Source organism: Rhamphochromis sp. 'chilingali', assembly GCF_963969265.1.
Source record: "Rhamphochromis sp. 'chilingali' genome assembly, chromosome: 19".
Classification (NCBI taxonomy): Eukaryota; Metazoa; Chordata; class Actinopteri; order Cichliformes; family Cichlidae; genus Rhamphochromis; species Rhamphochromis sp. 'chilingali'.
This window is the reverse complement of record NC_137946.1, coordinates 28,419,371-28,433,619: the sequence shown is the minus strand read 5'-3', so window position 1 is coordinate 28,433,619 and position 14,249 is coordinate 28,419,371. Positions and strand designations below refer to the sequence as shown.

Here is a 14,249-nt window from a genome sequence, read left to right as displayed (position 1 = left end):
AATTAAAGCCTCATCCAGTCTGCCATTTGACCATAAACCACAAACTAAAGGGCAGCGCGTGTTCACCAGTTTACATGGCAGTGACAGTTTTATGCACAAGATTCAGATCCAAGACAGCACCACATATTCTGATCCAAGCTAAGGTTTCAAACTTACTAAGAAGTGTTTATGATGTCTGTTTTGTCAAGGATTTGGGCCAAACAAGGAAAGTGCTCCTTATTTTACAAGTCAGACCAAAACAAAGAGTATTTTTGGCTTGATGTAATTGTAACTGTACCACAAACTGTGGAAGGATACACAGCAGTCTGCTCCTTCTCATTTTTAAATTCAGACTTATTAAAAGTAGAATAGGAGTCAGAGCCTTCACCTTTAAGACCTCAGCTCCCAGTTTGGATTTGAGAGACGCTACCTTTAAGATAAGGGTTAAAGCGTTGTTTTTTGATAAAGGGTTCGATCAGGGACCATCTTTACCTTCTTGATAACCCTTTCAGGCGGCTGTTGCTGTGAAATTGAACTGAGCTGAACTGAATAACAGAAAACATTTATGAGTTTTAAAAATGTAAAGTCAAACTGGTGAACTTCACAAAACAAGTAGTAACCTCAAGATGTTTAGCCCAGCCAGCAGCTGACAAACATCAATAATATGACAAGCTCAGGCAAGGAAGAGAGAAAGACTTCTATTTTGACTTGCTATGCCTGCCTTAGCTGTAATGCTAAGCTACAGGAAGCACAGCTGTTTATTAAGAATGCCCCTTCACCCACAACAGCAGCAAGAGGTGGTGCACAGAAACAGCCGTCTTAATCACAGCTCCGCTAACCACATAAAACACAGAACACATACAGCTGCAGTAATGTTATACACTAACACAAAAATGGCTAATCAACACCGGATAACTGTAACTGCCGTATAGCACTAAAGCCTAGAACACATAAACATCACGTATACAGTCCCATAAGTCATCGGGTCATTTATGTGACATCAGCAGTTTACAAGTAGTAATATTTAAGTATTACTAGTATTAAAGTATTAACAAGAATTGCACTTAAGAAAAAAACTGAGGGGTCAACAGAAAGTTTTCTCTTTAAACAAGCTGAGAAAGTTGATTCTGTTGATCTGAATGCAGCGTTTTCAGCAGAAGAGTGACTTCTTCAGTCTTGGCTAACTGCAGGTTTCCCCAACCTTATAAAAATTTTCATAACGAACAAAACTAGCACCTTTGACTAACGATGGGCTGTGAGGTCGGTTTCATTATGATTGGTATGCAGTGGCGGTCCTAGCCTGTTTGGTGCCCCGGGCGAACACTCCCCTTGTTATTGATCCCTTTACCCCGAGTCCTAAAGTGTAGATTTATTTTCTTACTCTTCTTATATTTATTGTTTATTTTCTTGCACTGCTGTAACTGGAGCCTCGTCGTCTCGTCTCTCTATATGCTGGACTGTATGTAGTGGAGATGACAATAAAGTTTACTTTGACTTCAGCAGCGAGCAGGCGCACCGAGGGCTCTCGCGCTCACTTTTCACATATAGAATTTCGAAAAAACATCGGTGCAAATTATAAGTCTGTATCATAATGTCTGGTGTTTTCGTGTTTGTTGTATGTTTTTATTTTATTTTATTTTGCGAGTTGGTTATTAGATGCTCACGGTGGCACGGTGTTTAGCACTGTTGCCGCACAGCAAGAAGGTCCTGAGTTCAATTCCACCATCAGGCCAAGGTCTTTCTGTGTGGAGTTTGCGTGGGTTTCCTCCGGGTACTCCGGCTTCCTCCCACCGTCCAAAGACATGCAGCTTGGGGATAGGTTAATTGGATAAATTACCACTAGATGTGAATGTGCGAGTGAATGTGTGTGCGAATGGTTGTCTGTCCCTGTGTGTGTTGGCCCTGCGACAGACTGGCGACCTGTCCAGGGTGTACCCCGCCTCTCGCCCTATGACAGCTGGGATAGGCAATTTTGGTTTTTTTGCCGATGCCCGTGATGCCGCCCTCCACCACAATGCCGCCCCGGGAAACCGCCCGTGTCGCCCGTATCAAAAACCGCTACTGTTGGTATGCCAGTCGTCATTACCGTTGCTCATGACTTGCTCATCATTGGTCATCAGTACCATTCACAGAGAGTTAGGGAATGACTGCAATCACAGCAGTGTAGGATGGTGAAAGATGAACCCTTCTGTTTTTCTGGTTGCTAAGTCTGTGAAGATGATGTTGTAACATCCTGATGACACGCAGTTTGTCCTCCAGTAGATGATGAGACTCAAACTTTAAATACTGATCAGTATTGTTGGTTTATGGTACACACAGACTTTCAAATGTCCCCCATTGCTGATGGAAAGATCACCATCTAAGAAAACTAGCCTGTCATTTTTTTACTCTGCTCTGGAGAACTTGATATGTTTGTCCACCAAGTTAATGAAATCAGTGAATCCTGATATGTGCTGAGGTTTGGTTTTCAGCCAGGTGTTGTCCACATACCTGAACTAATGGCTCAGTGGTGTTCCAGGAGAGAATAACAGAGCCCTATTTTCTACTTTTTCCATTTACAAGTTAGCTACACTGAGCGAAACTAAGGAATCCATGGTGCACCCATGTTCCTGCCCATAGTACTGGGATTGAAGATGCTGCGTTCAGATGAACAGAATCAACTTAGTGGAGCTTCCTTACCTTGATGATAAAGCATTCATCGTGACAGACTTTACTAGCTTAGTTAATGTTTTATGCAAGCTTGTTTCCACCACTGAAAAAGTCCTTTTTTGGCATTAGCAAGTCAGAAGTTGAGGTTATTTTGTTTAGTGAGCCTAAATTTCAAGATTAAAACCCAAAAATCTATGTTATGTTCTGTTTTGTTTTTTCCAGTGGTGGAAACAAGCTTCCATAAGGAGTCGATGGAAACTCATAGTTTTGGTTTTTAGCCACAAAACCAAACAAACTAGTCAAACATTTTGCTGAGGCTGTCAGTAACTTTGCCCAGCTTTGTTCATATTCAACTAGAAGGGCTTCACTAAATAAAACCATAGGTAGTAGATAAGATGGATGTAGTCACTCTGGCAGTTATTGGTTGATAAAGGAGTGTTGAAATTGGATTTTATGTATGATCTGATATCTTTGTGTTAGTGGTTTTCCTGCATTATTATAATAAATGTTGGTCCCGAATCAACACTGCCATAGACTGGTCAACTGTTTGGAGAACTCAGTTTGCATTAACCAAGAAGTTAGCTAATGCAATTGAAAGGTATCACGAGCAAGCTAACAGCAAGCTAACAGCAAGCTAAACTTTGTAATATATTCATTATAATGCATAAATGAATAAAAATAACACCTGAAATCCTTACTGTTTGCTCCAGAAGAAAGGTCTATGTAGACAACAATTTATTTATTTTTTATTATTAAAACAACAACAACATTTTCCCTACTTTACAAAGCTTTGACATCATGATTGGTCAATTGGATTGTTGATCCTAGACTAATATTAATAATGATTATGCAGGGACAACAGCGCCTGGATATCTGATCTGATTCTGGAACGGTACATGTGTGATTGTTAGCCACTGAGCACATCTTGAATAATCCCTTCTTCTTACTCGTAAGCCTCAGTTATACTGTCCATGTTTGCAAGTCCCAGCGTCCAAGGACCTTTGGAGTTTCCTGCTTTAAACCTTCTTTATCAAATTATCAAAATGCTTTCAAAAGTGTCTCACTTGCCAGCATGAGAGATAAGAAAGCCTCATTACATTAAACCCACGTAGCTTCCTCAGTGAGTTTTTAATATGTCCAAAAGTAGTCAGCTTGTATTTTGGTTTATTTGTTCATATTCTTGATGTGCTTTTAAAATCTAAGAGTAACCCCTGAATATTCAACTACGTGGTCATTTTGTTTGTTTGTTTTCCATTCAACATAAATATTTGCCTTTTGTTTAAACTTCATAGCAACACTGTACGTTTTCTAAATATTCAATCTGAGGCATGAAGGTTTAATCTTCATGCCATCTTCAGGCGAGTTCTTACTGCTGCACTGCCATGTTAAACTCATCTAGTAACTAACTTCTAACACGATCGATCAGACAAAGACTGACTCACTGGTTCCCTGTTTAATCCAGAACTGAATTTAAACTCTTCTTCCCATATGCATAGTACAAAATAAACATATATTAAATATCATATTATCCAACCAGAGCACTTTACTCTCAGACTGCAGTGATACTTTTGGTTACTCAAGTCTTTAAAAATAGAATGGGAGTCAGAGTCCTGAGCTATCAGGCCCCTCTCCTGTGGATGCAGCTCCCTGCTTGGCTTAAAACTTTCCTTTTTGATAAAGTTTACAGTTAGAGCTGAATCAGGTGTCCCTAAACCATCCCTTAGTCGTCACTCACACAGGCCTGGAGATCAGTTGGTATCCTCTGGTTGCTAGGGGAAAATACGTATTTCCTGATTGGAGGTTGGTTGCTGAAGGTTGTAGCTATATTTACTGCAGCAAAAAATAATTTTACCTTGAAGGCTAATAGTCTTTGTTTTCAGTATTTATTGTGCTTTTCAACATTTTACTACTGTTTGGTGAGGAGTTTGTGCGTATTTGCATGCAGGTCTTCCATGCAACTGTGGTAGCCTGCTGGTGGGAGGTTTCCAGTACACCACTGTATAACTCTTTGCAAATAATTCCACTTAGCAACTTCCAGAAACTGCTCATCAGCTGGTTTGGTAACATACTTTTCCCCCTTGTGACCTCTAGTTTCCAATGAGTCACTGACCAGTCCAGTCTAGGCCTGCATGACTAGGGCTGAAGCTAACAATTTTACAGCGACTGTCAGCAACCTCCAGCAACCACCCAGCAATCACTGAGGAATAGCATATTTTTCCCAGTGTGACTGGGGCCTTAGGTATAGCCTCAGGCTGCTGGGAGATGTGCAACAATGCACTGACCATCTCTTCTCCACCCCGTTGTGTTTCTTCTGCCATCACTGTAGGGTAACTTTTATTCTTTTTCTTTCCTTGTTTTTGGTCTCTCTGTGCTCTTCTTTTCTGTCCTCTCTTTCCCCTCACCCCCATTGCTTCCCACAGCCTCTCCCTGAGTATTTTTTTGTTGAGGGTCTCGTCCTGTTAAAGGAACGTTCTTCCTCCCCACTGTTGCCAAGTGCCAAATCTATCTGTAACAATCTTCTACTGACCAGCTACCTATATGCACTGCAACAATAAAATTAACCTTAAATATGGAATTTGCTGTTTCAGAAGCCCAAAGCTACGAGAACCTGGCTGAGGAGAGCCAGAGCATCCACGACTACGAGGATGGCAACTGTGAGGAGAATGTAAGCAACCACGAGGAAAGCATCCACGACTACGAGGATGGCAACTGTGAGGAGAATGTAAGCAACCACGAGGAAAGCATCCACGACTATGAGGAGAGCACAGAACTCCAGGCTGACTACATCAAGATGGAGGAAGACATCATGTTTCCTCCTCCTCCAATCTTCAACAGCATGAGCGGTAGTGTTTTGGAGGCCCAAAGCTACGAGAACCTGGCTGAGGAGTGCCAGAGCATCCACGACTACGAGGATGGCAACTGTGAGCAGAATGTAAGCAACCACGAGGAAAGCATCCACGACTACGAGGAGAGCACAGAACTCCAGGCTGACTACGTCAAGATGGAGGGAGACATAATGTTTCCTCCTCCTCCAGTCGTCAACAGCATGAGCGGTAGTGTTTTGGAGGCCCAAAGCTACGAGAACCTGGCTGAGGAGAACGACTATGTGGAGAGCGTGGACAATCAACCGGACTATGTGAAGATGGACAAGGAAGATCAAGCAGGAGACAACACCTCCACGGAAGACTATGATGACATCGGGGGTGAAGAAGACGATGAGGAGGACTATGATGATGTGGGATAAAACCCAACACAACGAGATGGAGACAGTTTTGAATTCTGCTGAGCAGAGATTATCCTTACTGAAGATTTCTCTTGTCTTTTTGTATTTTTTTAATAACATTCATTGAAAAAAAGAAAATAATTGAAGTACTGAAGACACTGAAATCTGCCGAGTGGTGTCGAGACAACTGGTTTGATCTTTAAGACGGTGATTCTTTTTAATATATCGAAAAAATTCTGTTTTTCATCTGAATGTTGGAATTGTTTGTTTTTTTACTGAATACATTAACAAGCAGTGACTTGCACAGGGTCCCAGATTAGGATGATATCTGGATTTGCAAACTACACATGAAAGCAATCAAACTATATTTCTTTGTCTTCTTCTGACTTAAATGTCAGAAGAAACTCTTTAGTTTTAAACATGAAGCTTTTGCATATATCATGTGTAGATCATTCCCATGGTTTTTGAGAAGGAACAGACTATGTTGCTGGTGGCTTTCGTTATGCTCAGTTTGGCGAGATTTGGTACTTTTTTAATGAGCTGAATCAACTAGATCAACAGTGTAAGTAAGGTTTTTGCTGTATGAAACACAAAAAACTATTGGAGCTTCAAATTTGATTCTAACTAAACATAAGACATGAAATCTGAAAGTCTGTAACTGCAACAGCCTGAGATGTTTTTCTTTCTTTATGTGTTTGTTGATTTATTTATACACATGAACATTGATATAAGATTAATATGTAATTTTTGGGGGGATTTTTGCTTCTTTTCTAAACTAAATATCAGTGTAAAGGGGGTCTCCCCCTGTCCAGATCCCAAACATTATCAGTGAGGCGTCTGACTATCGATCATATGGTGGGTTTGTTTACTTTTGTATATCAGTTGGTCCGTTTGAGTGGTTAATAAGTGGGCAGTGATGACATGTTTGCATGATCAGATCCCGGGCAGTGAGTGAGTGGGGCACAGGGGCAGTGATTACAGTGGTTGGTTATATGTATGCACAGTATCTATACAGTCCTGTGAAAAACTAAGGATTGATTTGTGATTCAGTAGCTTATAGATCCACCTTCAGCAGCAATAACTCAGAGTAACTGTTTTGTGTATGACTTTGTCATGGTTGTGAAAAAAACGTTGCTTCACGTCTTTTGTTTACGTACAGCTCTCTTGAGGATGCGCCACAGCATTTCAGTCGGGGTCAGGTCTGCACTTTAATTCTTTTCTTTTATTCACCATGATGTTGTAGATTTACTGCTGTGTTTGGGATCATTGTTCTGCTGAGTCAGCGAATTTGGGCCACGCTTTAACTGCTGGACAGATGGCCTCACATTTGACTCTAGAATACTTTGGAAAATACTTTGGCACACAGAGGAGTTCATGGGAGACTGAAAGGTGTCCTGTGACTGTGAAACAAGCCCAAATCATCATCCCTCCACCACCGTGCTTCACAGTTACTATAGTGTGTTGGTTTTTGCCAGATGTACTTTTGCACAATGTCCTTACATTTGCAAAGACATTGTTCTTGAAACTTTGTAACCGTAATCCATGCCACCATGTTTATTTTAGACAGAAGAGACTTTCTTCTGGCAACTTTTTGAACAAACCATACTTGTTCAGTCTTTTTCAAACTGTAGGCAAAGCAAGGCAAGTTTATTTATATAGCACAATTCAACAGCAAGGCGGTTCAAAGTGCTTTACAGAGACATTAAAAAACAAAAACAAATAAAAAGCATGATTTAACATGAGAAAAAAAAGGAACAGTAGATAAAATCAGTAGTTAAATGTAAGTTTTGAAATTTAAGCTTAAAGTGTGGATTTGGTGCTTTATTCAAATGCAGCTGAGAACAGGTGAGTCTTCAACCTGGATTTAAATAAACTGAGTGTTTCAGCTGATCTGAGGCTTTCTGGGAGTTTGTTCCAGATATTTGGAGCATAAAAGCTGAATGCAGCTTCTCCGTGTCTGGTTCTGACTCTGGGAACTGATAAAAAACAGGATCCAGATGACCTGAGGGATCTGGAAGGTTCATACTGGGTCAGGAGGTCACTGATGTATTTTGGTCCTAAACCATTCAGAGCTTTATAGACCAGCATCAGAACTTTAAAGTCTATCCTCTGACGGACAGGCAGCCAGTGTAAAGACCTCAGAGCTGGACTGATGTGGTCCACTTATTTGGTCTTAGTGAGGACTCGAGCAGCAGAGTTCTGAATGAGCTGTAGTTGTCTGACTGATTTTTTAGGTAGACCTGTAAAGATGCTGTTACAGTACTGTACTGTCATGAACTTCAACATTTAACATGCTATCTGTCGCCCGAGATCTGGCACTGGGTTTTTGCGGTTTCATTGAGCATTGCACCGTGTGACCCTGGCTGAATTTCCTGGGACGTTTACTTCTGGGAATATCATGGCGTTATGTTAACACATATCTAAATGCTCCAGATCAACAAACTGCCAAATCGTCTGCTTTTGTAGAGGTGCTCACTCTCTTGGCTGTCTATTAACTGGAGTTTCCCCTGATACATCCAATGGGATGTGAGTGTGTGAATGTTAGACAAGGTGTTTGGGTACAGAAAAAGCATGTGTGTGATTGGGTGAATGAGGTAGCAAAAAAAGCACTTTGAGTGCCCAGTTACAGTAGAAACGTGCTGTATAACTCCATTTACCATTTGATTCATGTGGAAGCAGTAAAGATTTACTCAGTATCTCACAGGACTGCTTAGAGTCCCACATGACTGTGTAATACCTACCCATATTTAAGCTGTATGTCAGCAGGAACCAGGGTTATAACCTTATGTGTATTTATATGAGATGATGATGAGATGAGATAGCCTTTATTTGTCAGTTGCAGGTCTTTTGCCCACAAGTGAGGTGACAGACCTTGCCGACCATACATACAATACAAACATCACATTGGGGAGACAGGTCAGGCCAGGTAGCGAGGAAAAAAAACATTGAAATGTGCAACACAAAAGGATAATACAGGAATGCACAGGTATCAACACACCATAACACAATAAACACAGACAAGCAACATGGGAAAGAGTTCCAGTGTGTACATCTGATCTGGGACCGCTACAATCTTTCGACTGCGCCTCCAGCTGACCCGATGTCCACATCATGTCCACACCTAACCCCCGATGTCACATATTTTGGGTGACTCATCACAGATTAGGAAGTTACCAGCTTCTTTACCTGTGCAGGTGGCAAGAGGTGCAGGTGAGGCTGGAGAGACATGAGAAACAATGAGAGGAGGTGGTAGATTGCTCTCCATCCTCGTCGAGAGCTCTTTCTGCTTATGTTGATTCATCTTGTAGATTGCTCTGAGGTTGCCTTTTGTCTTTAATTCATTGTCATTTGTTAATAAGATTTTTGTTAATAAATGTCACTTCTTTGCACACATTCCTGCCTCGAGAACTGCTTCATAAACACTCCTTTAAAAACTTTGTGGTCTCAACCACCTTCTGCGTGGGGTCTGGTCTGTCAAGGCCTATTATGAAATCTCAGGTGTTTTTGACTTTATAATCTTGCTGTTTTGAAACTGGATGTGACGACCGAGCAAGCTGTGGCTCTAACTTTTAAACTGAACCCTCACTGACTAACAAACCTGTCAGCCAATGCCCTGAGTAATCCTCCTTTCTAAAACTTAGAATGACTAAAATGTACAAAATGGACTCAATGTTATATCCGATATGATCTGTAATGACTGAGTTTTTATCATTATTTTGTGCTACGAAGCTTCAGTTTTATCAAAAAACTATTTAAAATAACCAAAATGGTAAGCCACACTGTTACACACACGCTGTGGTTTGCTGCTTTAAACACTCACTTGAACATGAAATAAATACATTTGAAGACCAAAAAAAAAAACCCCGCAAAGAAGTTTTGATGAAAAAAAGATGACAATACTGAGCTATTGTTGGCTTAGAGTTATACAGCACAGGGAAACAGCAGCAGTGGTGGCATTTTAACTGACATCAACAAAATAACTTGTAAGTAACAGACACATGATCAACGCAGTGGTCAAAGTGAAACTGTAAGTTTAATTAGAGTTACTTTTACAGATGGTGTCATACTGTGCATGCTGGTTCCCTTTAACCCAGACTTTTGGATAACTAATGCCTGCTGAGGATTGGAGAAAGTCTGTAGGAATTCTGGTGTATGCTTCTCCCCCTGTAGCCACACTGCCCCCTGTGGGGAGGTTTGCCTTAGCACCTAATTGACTGTAAATATAATTTCCTTACAACCCAAAAAGATATAGGGCTGAAGGAAGTAACATAAAACTAGATGTGGGAACACGAGGAGGCTGTTTGGGTCTGTTTGAAAAGCTTTATTGCCAAGATTTTTACATTTTTCAAAGTCATTCAGAGGAATGACCTTGAAAAACTTATTCATGCATTTATCACCACTAGACTGGACTACTGCAACTCTCTCTACTTGGGCCTCAGCCACTCTTCTCTCTGTCATTCGCAGCAAAACGCTGCTGCACACCTTTTAACTGGTACTAGAATGTATGATCACATCACTCCAGTTTTAGCTAACTTGCATCGGCTCCCTGTCAAATATCACATTGATTTTAAAATCCTCTTTCTTGCTTTTAAAATTTTAAACTTGGCACCTAGCTATCTAACTGAACTCCTCTATTTGTATAACCCCAAAAACGCACTAAGATCTTCTAGTCGTGGTCTCGGCTGAAGTCCAGAGGTGATCGTGCCTTTGCAAATGCAGACTCTGGAATAACCTTCCTGTTGATATTTGTACTTCCGAGTCTATTCAGTCTTTTAAATCACGTCTTAAAACTCACTTTTTAACTTTGACTTTTGAATAAAACTGGTTTGACTATCATCCGGCTTGTTTTTTTATGTTTGTTACCTGTGTTGTTTGTTGGTCTGTTTTGTTTGTTAATGGTTTGTTTTATCTTTTCATTCTCTTTTTGGCTGATTGTGAAGCACTTTGGTCAACACTGTTGTTTTTAAAATGTGCTATAGAAATACATTTTGATTTGATTTGTGTTAGGGTGCCTGGGTTGTTGACCCAGTGTTCTGTGTTTTTGGTTCTTTGATTATGTTTATTTCATTATATTCTAGCTTTCTTTGTTTTATGGGTTATTGGATTATTCTAAGTGTAGGTTGTCTGTGTGGGTTTTGTTAGACTTTTAGTCTTCTGGTTTTCTGTCTGTGATCCATAGTTGCTGTCTCCCCTGTCTGATGTCTCCCTGTGTCAAGTCGGCGTCATGTTTCCTGTTTTACTTTGAAGGTCTGTGTCTTATGTCTCTGGTTTTGCTTCCTTGGTCTCGTCAGCCCTGATTTATCCCAGCTGTGTTTCCCTCCTGTCTCTCATTCCCTGATTGCTCCCTCTGTATATTTAAGCCCTGTGTTTTCCTTTGTCTGTGTTGGGATTGCCATCACCCTATGCTGTGTGGTCTGGCCAGCTGCCTGCCAGTTTCTTATCTGTATTTTCAGTTTGTTTAGTTTTCTGTTCGGCCTCTCATCCAGCAATAAAGCTGAGTTTGAGTTCACGTATGCCTCCTGGAGTCTGCACATTGGGTCCTCCATTTCACCTCATTTCACATAACAACCGATTAACAGAAAGATTACAAGCCTACACCTCAATTCCCTATAAACTTCCCCAGGTTACAGTAACAGAAGGCAAAAAAGGGCAAATCAATCAGGTTAACAATGAAAATCAAGCTAGCCAGAAACATAAGCTGAACGAAAAGCAGGCAAGCAAAGCTAAGGTTAAACACTGATACTCTGACAACCATAAAAAAAAAATGGCCGAAGGCCCTGAAGTGTAGCTTCAGTCAGCTTATAGAGGCCCTGGAGAGCATCCACTGGCTGCAGGACTCGGACCTCAGCTAATGACATGAAAATCAGGATCAGCAGGAGGGAAGTGTGAAAGCCAGGCGTCAGGACCTGGAAACAGCATGGCTTTACATCGTTTTAAAGGAATGTAGCACAAGGTGGAAGTTTACTTTGTTTTGTAGCTTTTTGCCCCATTTTGCTTTCCTGTTTATTTAAATGAATAATTTGCACACAACTTTTGTTCAAGCTCAGATTTTTAGCACTTAAGTTAAAATCAGTGATGTGTGCCATGATTACTTCAGTGTTTGTGTGATTTGGGGTGTTATTATGAGTAAAACAAGCCACTATTACACAATTTGGCTATTTTCTGTACAAAGCACAGGAACAGGGGACACAGTGAGAGTCAAGTCATCTCACCGAAGGCGTAGTTCATCTCTCCGTCCACGGTCTGAGCTTAAAGCAGTTTGAAACTTTGCAAATTTAACTAAAGCTCTCAACAGACTGTGAACAAATGACATCTGTGGCTGCACGTCCAAAATATCTTTGCACTGTGTTGAGAGACATTCACTGAAGGTGAGCTAAAGCCAAGCTGTACTTTCCAGTAATACCAGTTTGTTCCACAAGATGGTGCAGTGAGTCAGGCAAAATAAAACACACAGTTCTATGCAGAAGTCTTGAACCCAAATTTGAAATATTTCAATATAAACATCATCAGTAAGTACAGAGGAGGAGAGAGCTACAACAGTGAATGTCTACAGCCTTCTGTAAAGCACGGTGGAGGCTCTGTCATTCCGTTCAACCACTGCTGATGGCGATCTTGTCAAAAATGAGCATCAAATTTTGACCCACCATCGAATCGCAAAAGACTTTATATTACTGCATGGCAGCAGTTCCAAACACACTGTCAAAGCAGTAAAAACATACCTGGAAAGAAAAACCTACAATGAAACACTACCAGTTCTGGATTGGCCTCCCCAAAAGCCCAGACCTCAACATTTATATGCATTTGCATATTTAAAGTAAGCATTGCATCTACTTTCCATAGCAAAACATAAAGAAATGAGGGATGGCTCAACACTTTTGGATAGTACAGTATCGTTTCATCACTGAATTAAATTCTTTAATTATTGTGACCCTTAGCTTTTGTTTAATTTTTCCAATGCAAGGAATGAATGGTGAGTGTATGTGATGTGTTGGTTGTCTGTTTGTTTGTTTGTATGGACATACTGCAAATCAATTTCCCGTCAGGGACAATAAAGTTACCATTGACCATTGAATACGTTTTTATGACTCTTGCACCATACCAATATATATATTAATGTAAATGCAATTTATTATACTTTAAAGAAAATAAGTTCATAATAAGGATTCAGCACCTTTTGCGACGAGTTTCCTCATGCAGACAGTTTTCCAGTCTGTTCTTTCGATGATGTATTATGTTCAGTTCACAAAAACTGTCCCTGAAGTGTTTTTAGAACCCACAGGTGTTTGTCAGCAGGTGAAGGAACTTTAGCTGGACTCAAGGAACTGTAACATATTCTCAGGATTTAATAGGAGGTCCAATTAGTTTGCTTGCTCTTCTCCAACCCCTCTCCTTTTATGTTCTGTCTCTATGTAGATGAAAAGTAAAGCAGAAACATAGAATTTAGCAGGCCTCTAACAGGCCTTTGCAACACAGCTGTGAGCTAATTAAACACACAATAAACACACTTCTAAAGCTCAATGATGAGACTCCAATGACAAAGTTACTTGGTTGGAATTATAAAGGACTTGGTCAGCTGAAGGTAATTAGCTTATTAACTTATTAACATCAACTAGACTTTATGTTTTTTTTATTCAGTTCAATTCAATTCAATTTTATTTATACAGCGCCAAATCACAACAACAGTTGCCTCAAGGTGCTTTATATTGTAAGGTAGACCCTACAATAATACATACAGAGAAGACCCAACAATCATATGACCCCCTATGACCAAGCACTTCGGCGACAGTGGGAAGGAAAAACTCCTTTTTAACAGGAAGAAACCTCCGGCAGAACCAGGCTCAGGGAGGGGCGGGGCCATCTGCTGTGATCAGTTGGGGTGAGAGAAGGAAGACAGGATAAAAGACATGCTGTGGAAGAGAGACAGAGATTAATAACAACTACGATTTATATGAGAACCTTTATAAATGATTACACAATTAACCGAATCTATGTATTTTTCATATATTTTCTTCTTTCTTGCATATTAGGACCCCTCAGATTCCTCTTGTGACTCATTAGAGGGGCATGATTCATAGTTTGAGTACACTATGAATCATGTACTCATGTTAAGTGGTTTAATGTCACCCAGATACCTCTGCAACATGCTACATGAACCCTGATCAGTGAGCATTTTTATTTTGATTAAATATCACAAGTCGTAAAATGCCAGCAGCAGTCATGAGTGCTTTTATTTTGACACAGTACCTCAAACAACAGGTTTAAATGCAGTTTTCTTTACGCTGAGTTCTTATTCACTGTCTTATTCTTTGCATTTTATGCAATTTTGATGTAACCCCCCCCCCCCACACACACACACACAGAAAAGCCCTCAGTTTGACCACTCTGACAGCACTTTGAT

At 40.5% G+C, this 14,249-nt stretch overlaps 1 protein-coding gene across 1 annotated transcript; it reads left to right on the top strand.

The window, feature by feature from the left end:
- The first annotated feature begins 4,885 nt into the window (after positions 1–4,885).
- LOC308387162 (uncharacterized protein) lies at positions 4,886–7,309 on the top strand. The gene is made up of 2 exons (XM_080867055.1): positions 4,886–4,950; positions 5,217–7,309. Exon 2 carries the CDS (start codon positions 5,420–5,422, stop codon positions 5,870–5,872), a length of 453 nt encoding a protein of 150 aa, XP_080723181.1. The 5' UTR covers positions 4,886–4,950; positions 5,217–5,419; the 3' UTR covers positions 5,873–7,309.
- Positions 7,310–14,249: the final 6,940 nt, after the last annotated feature.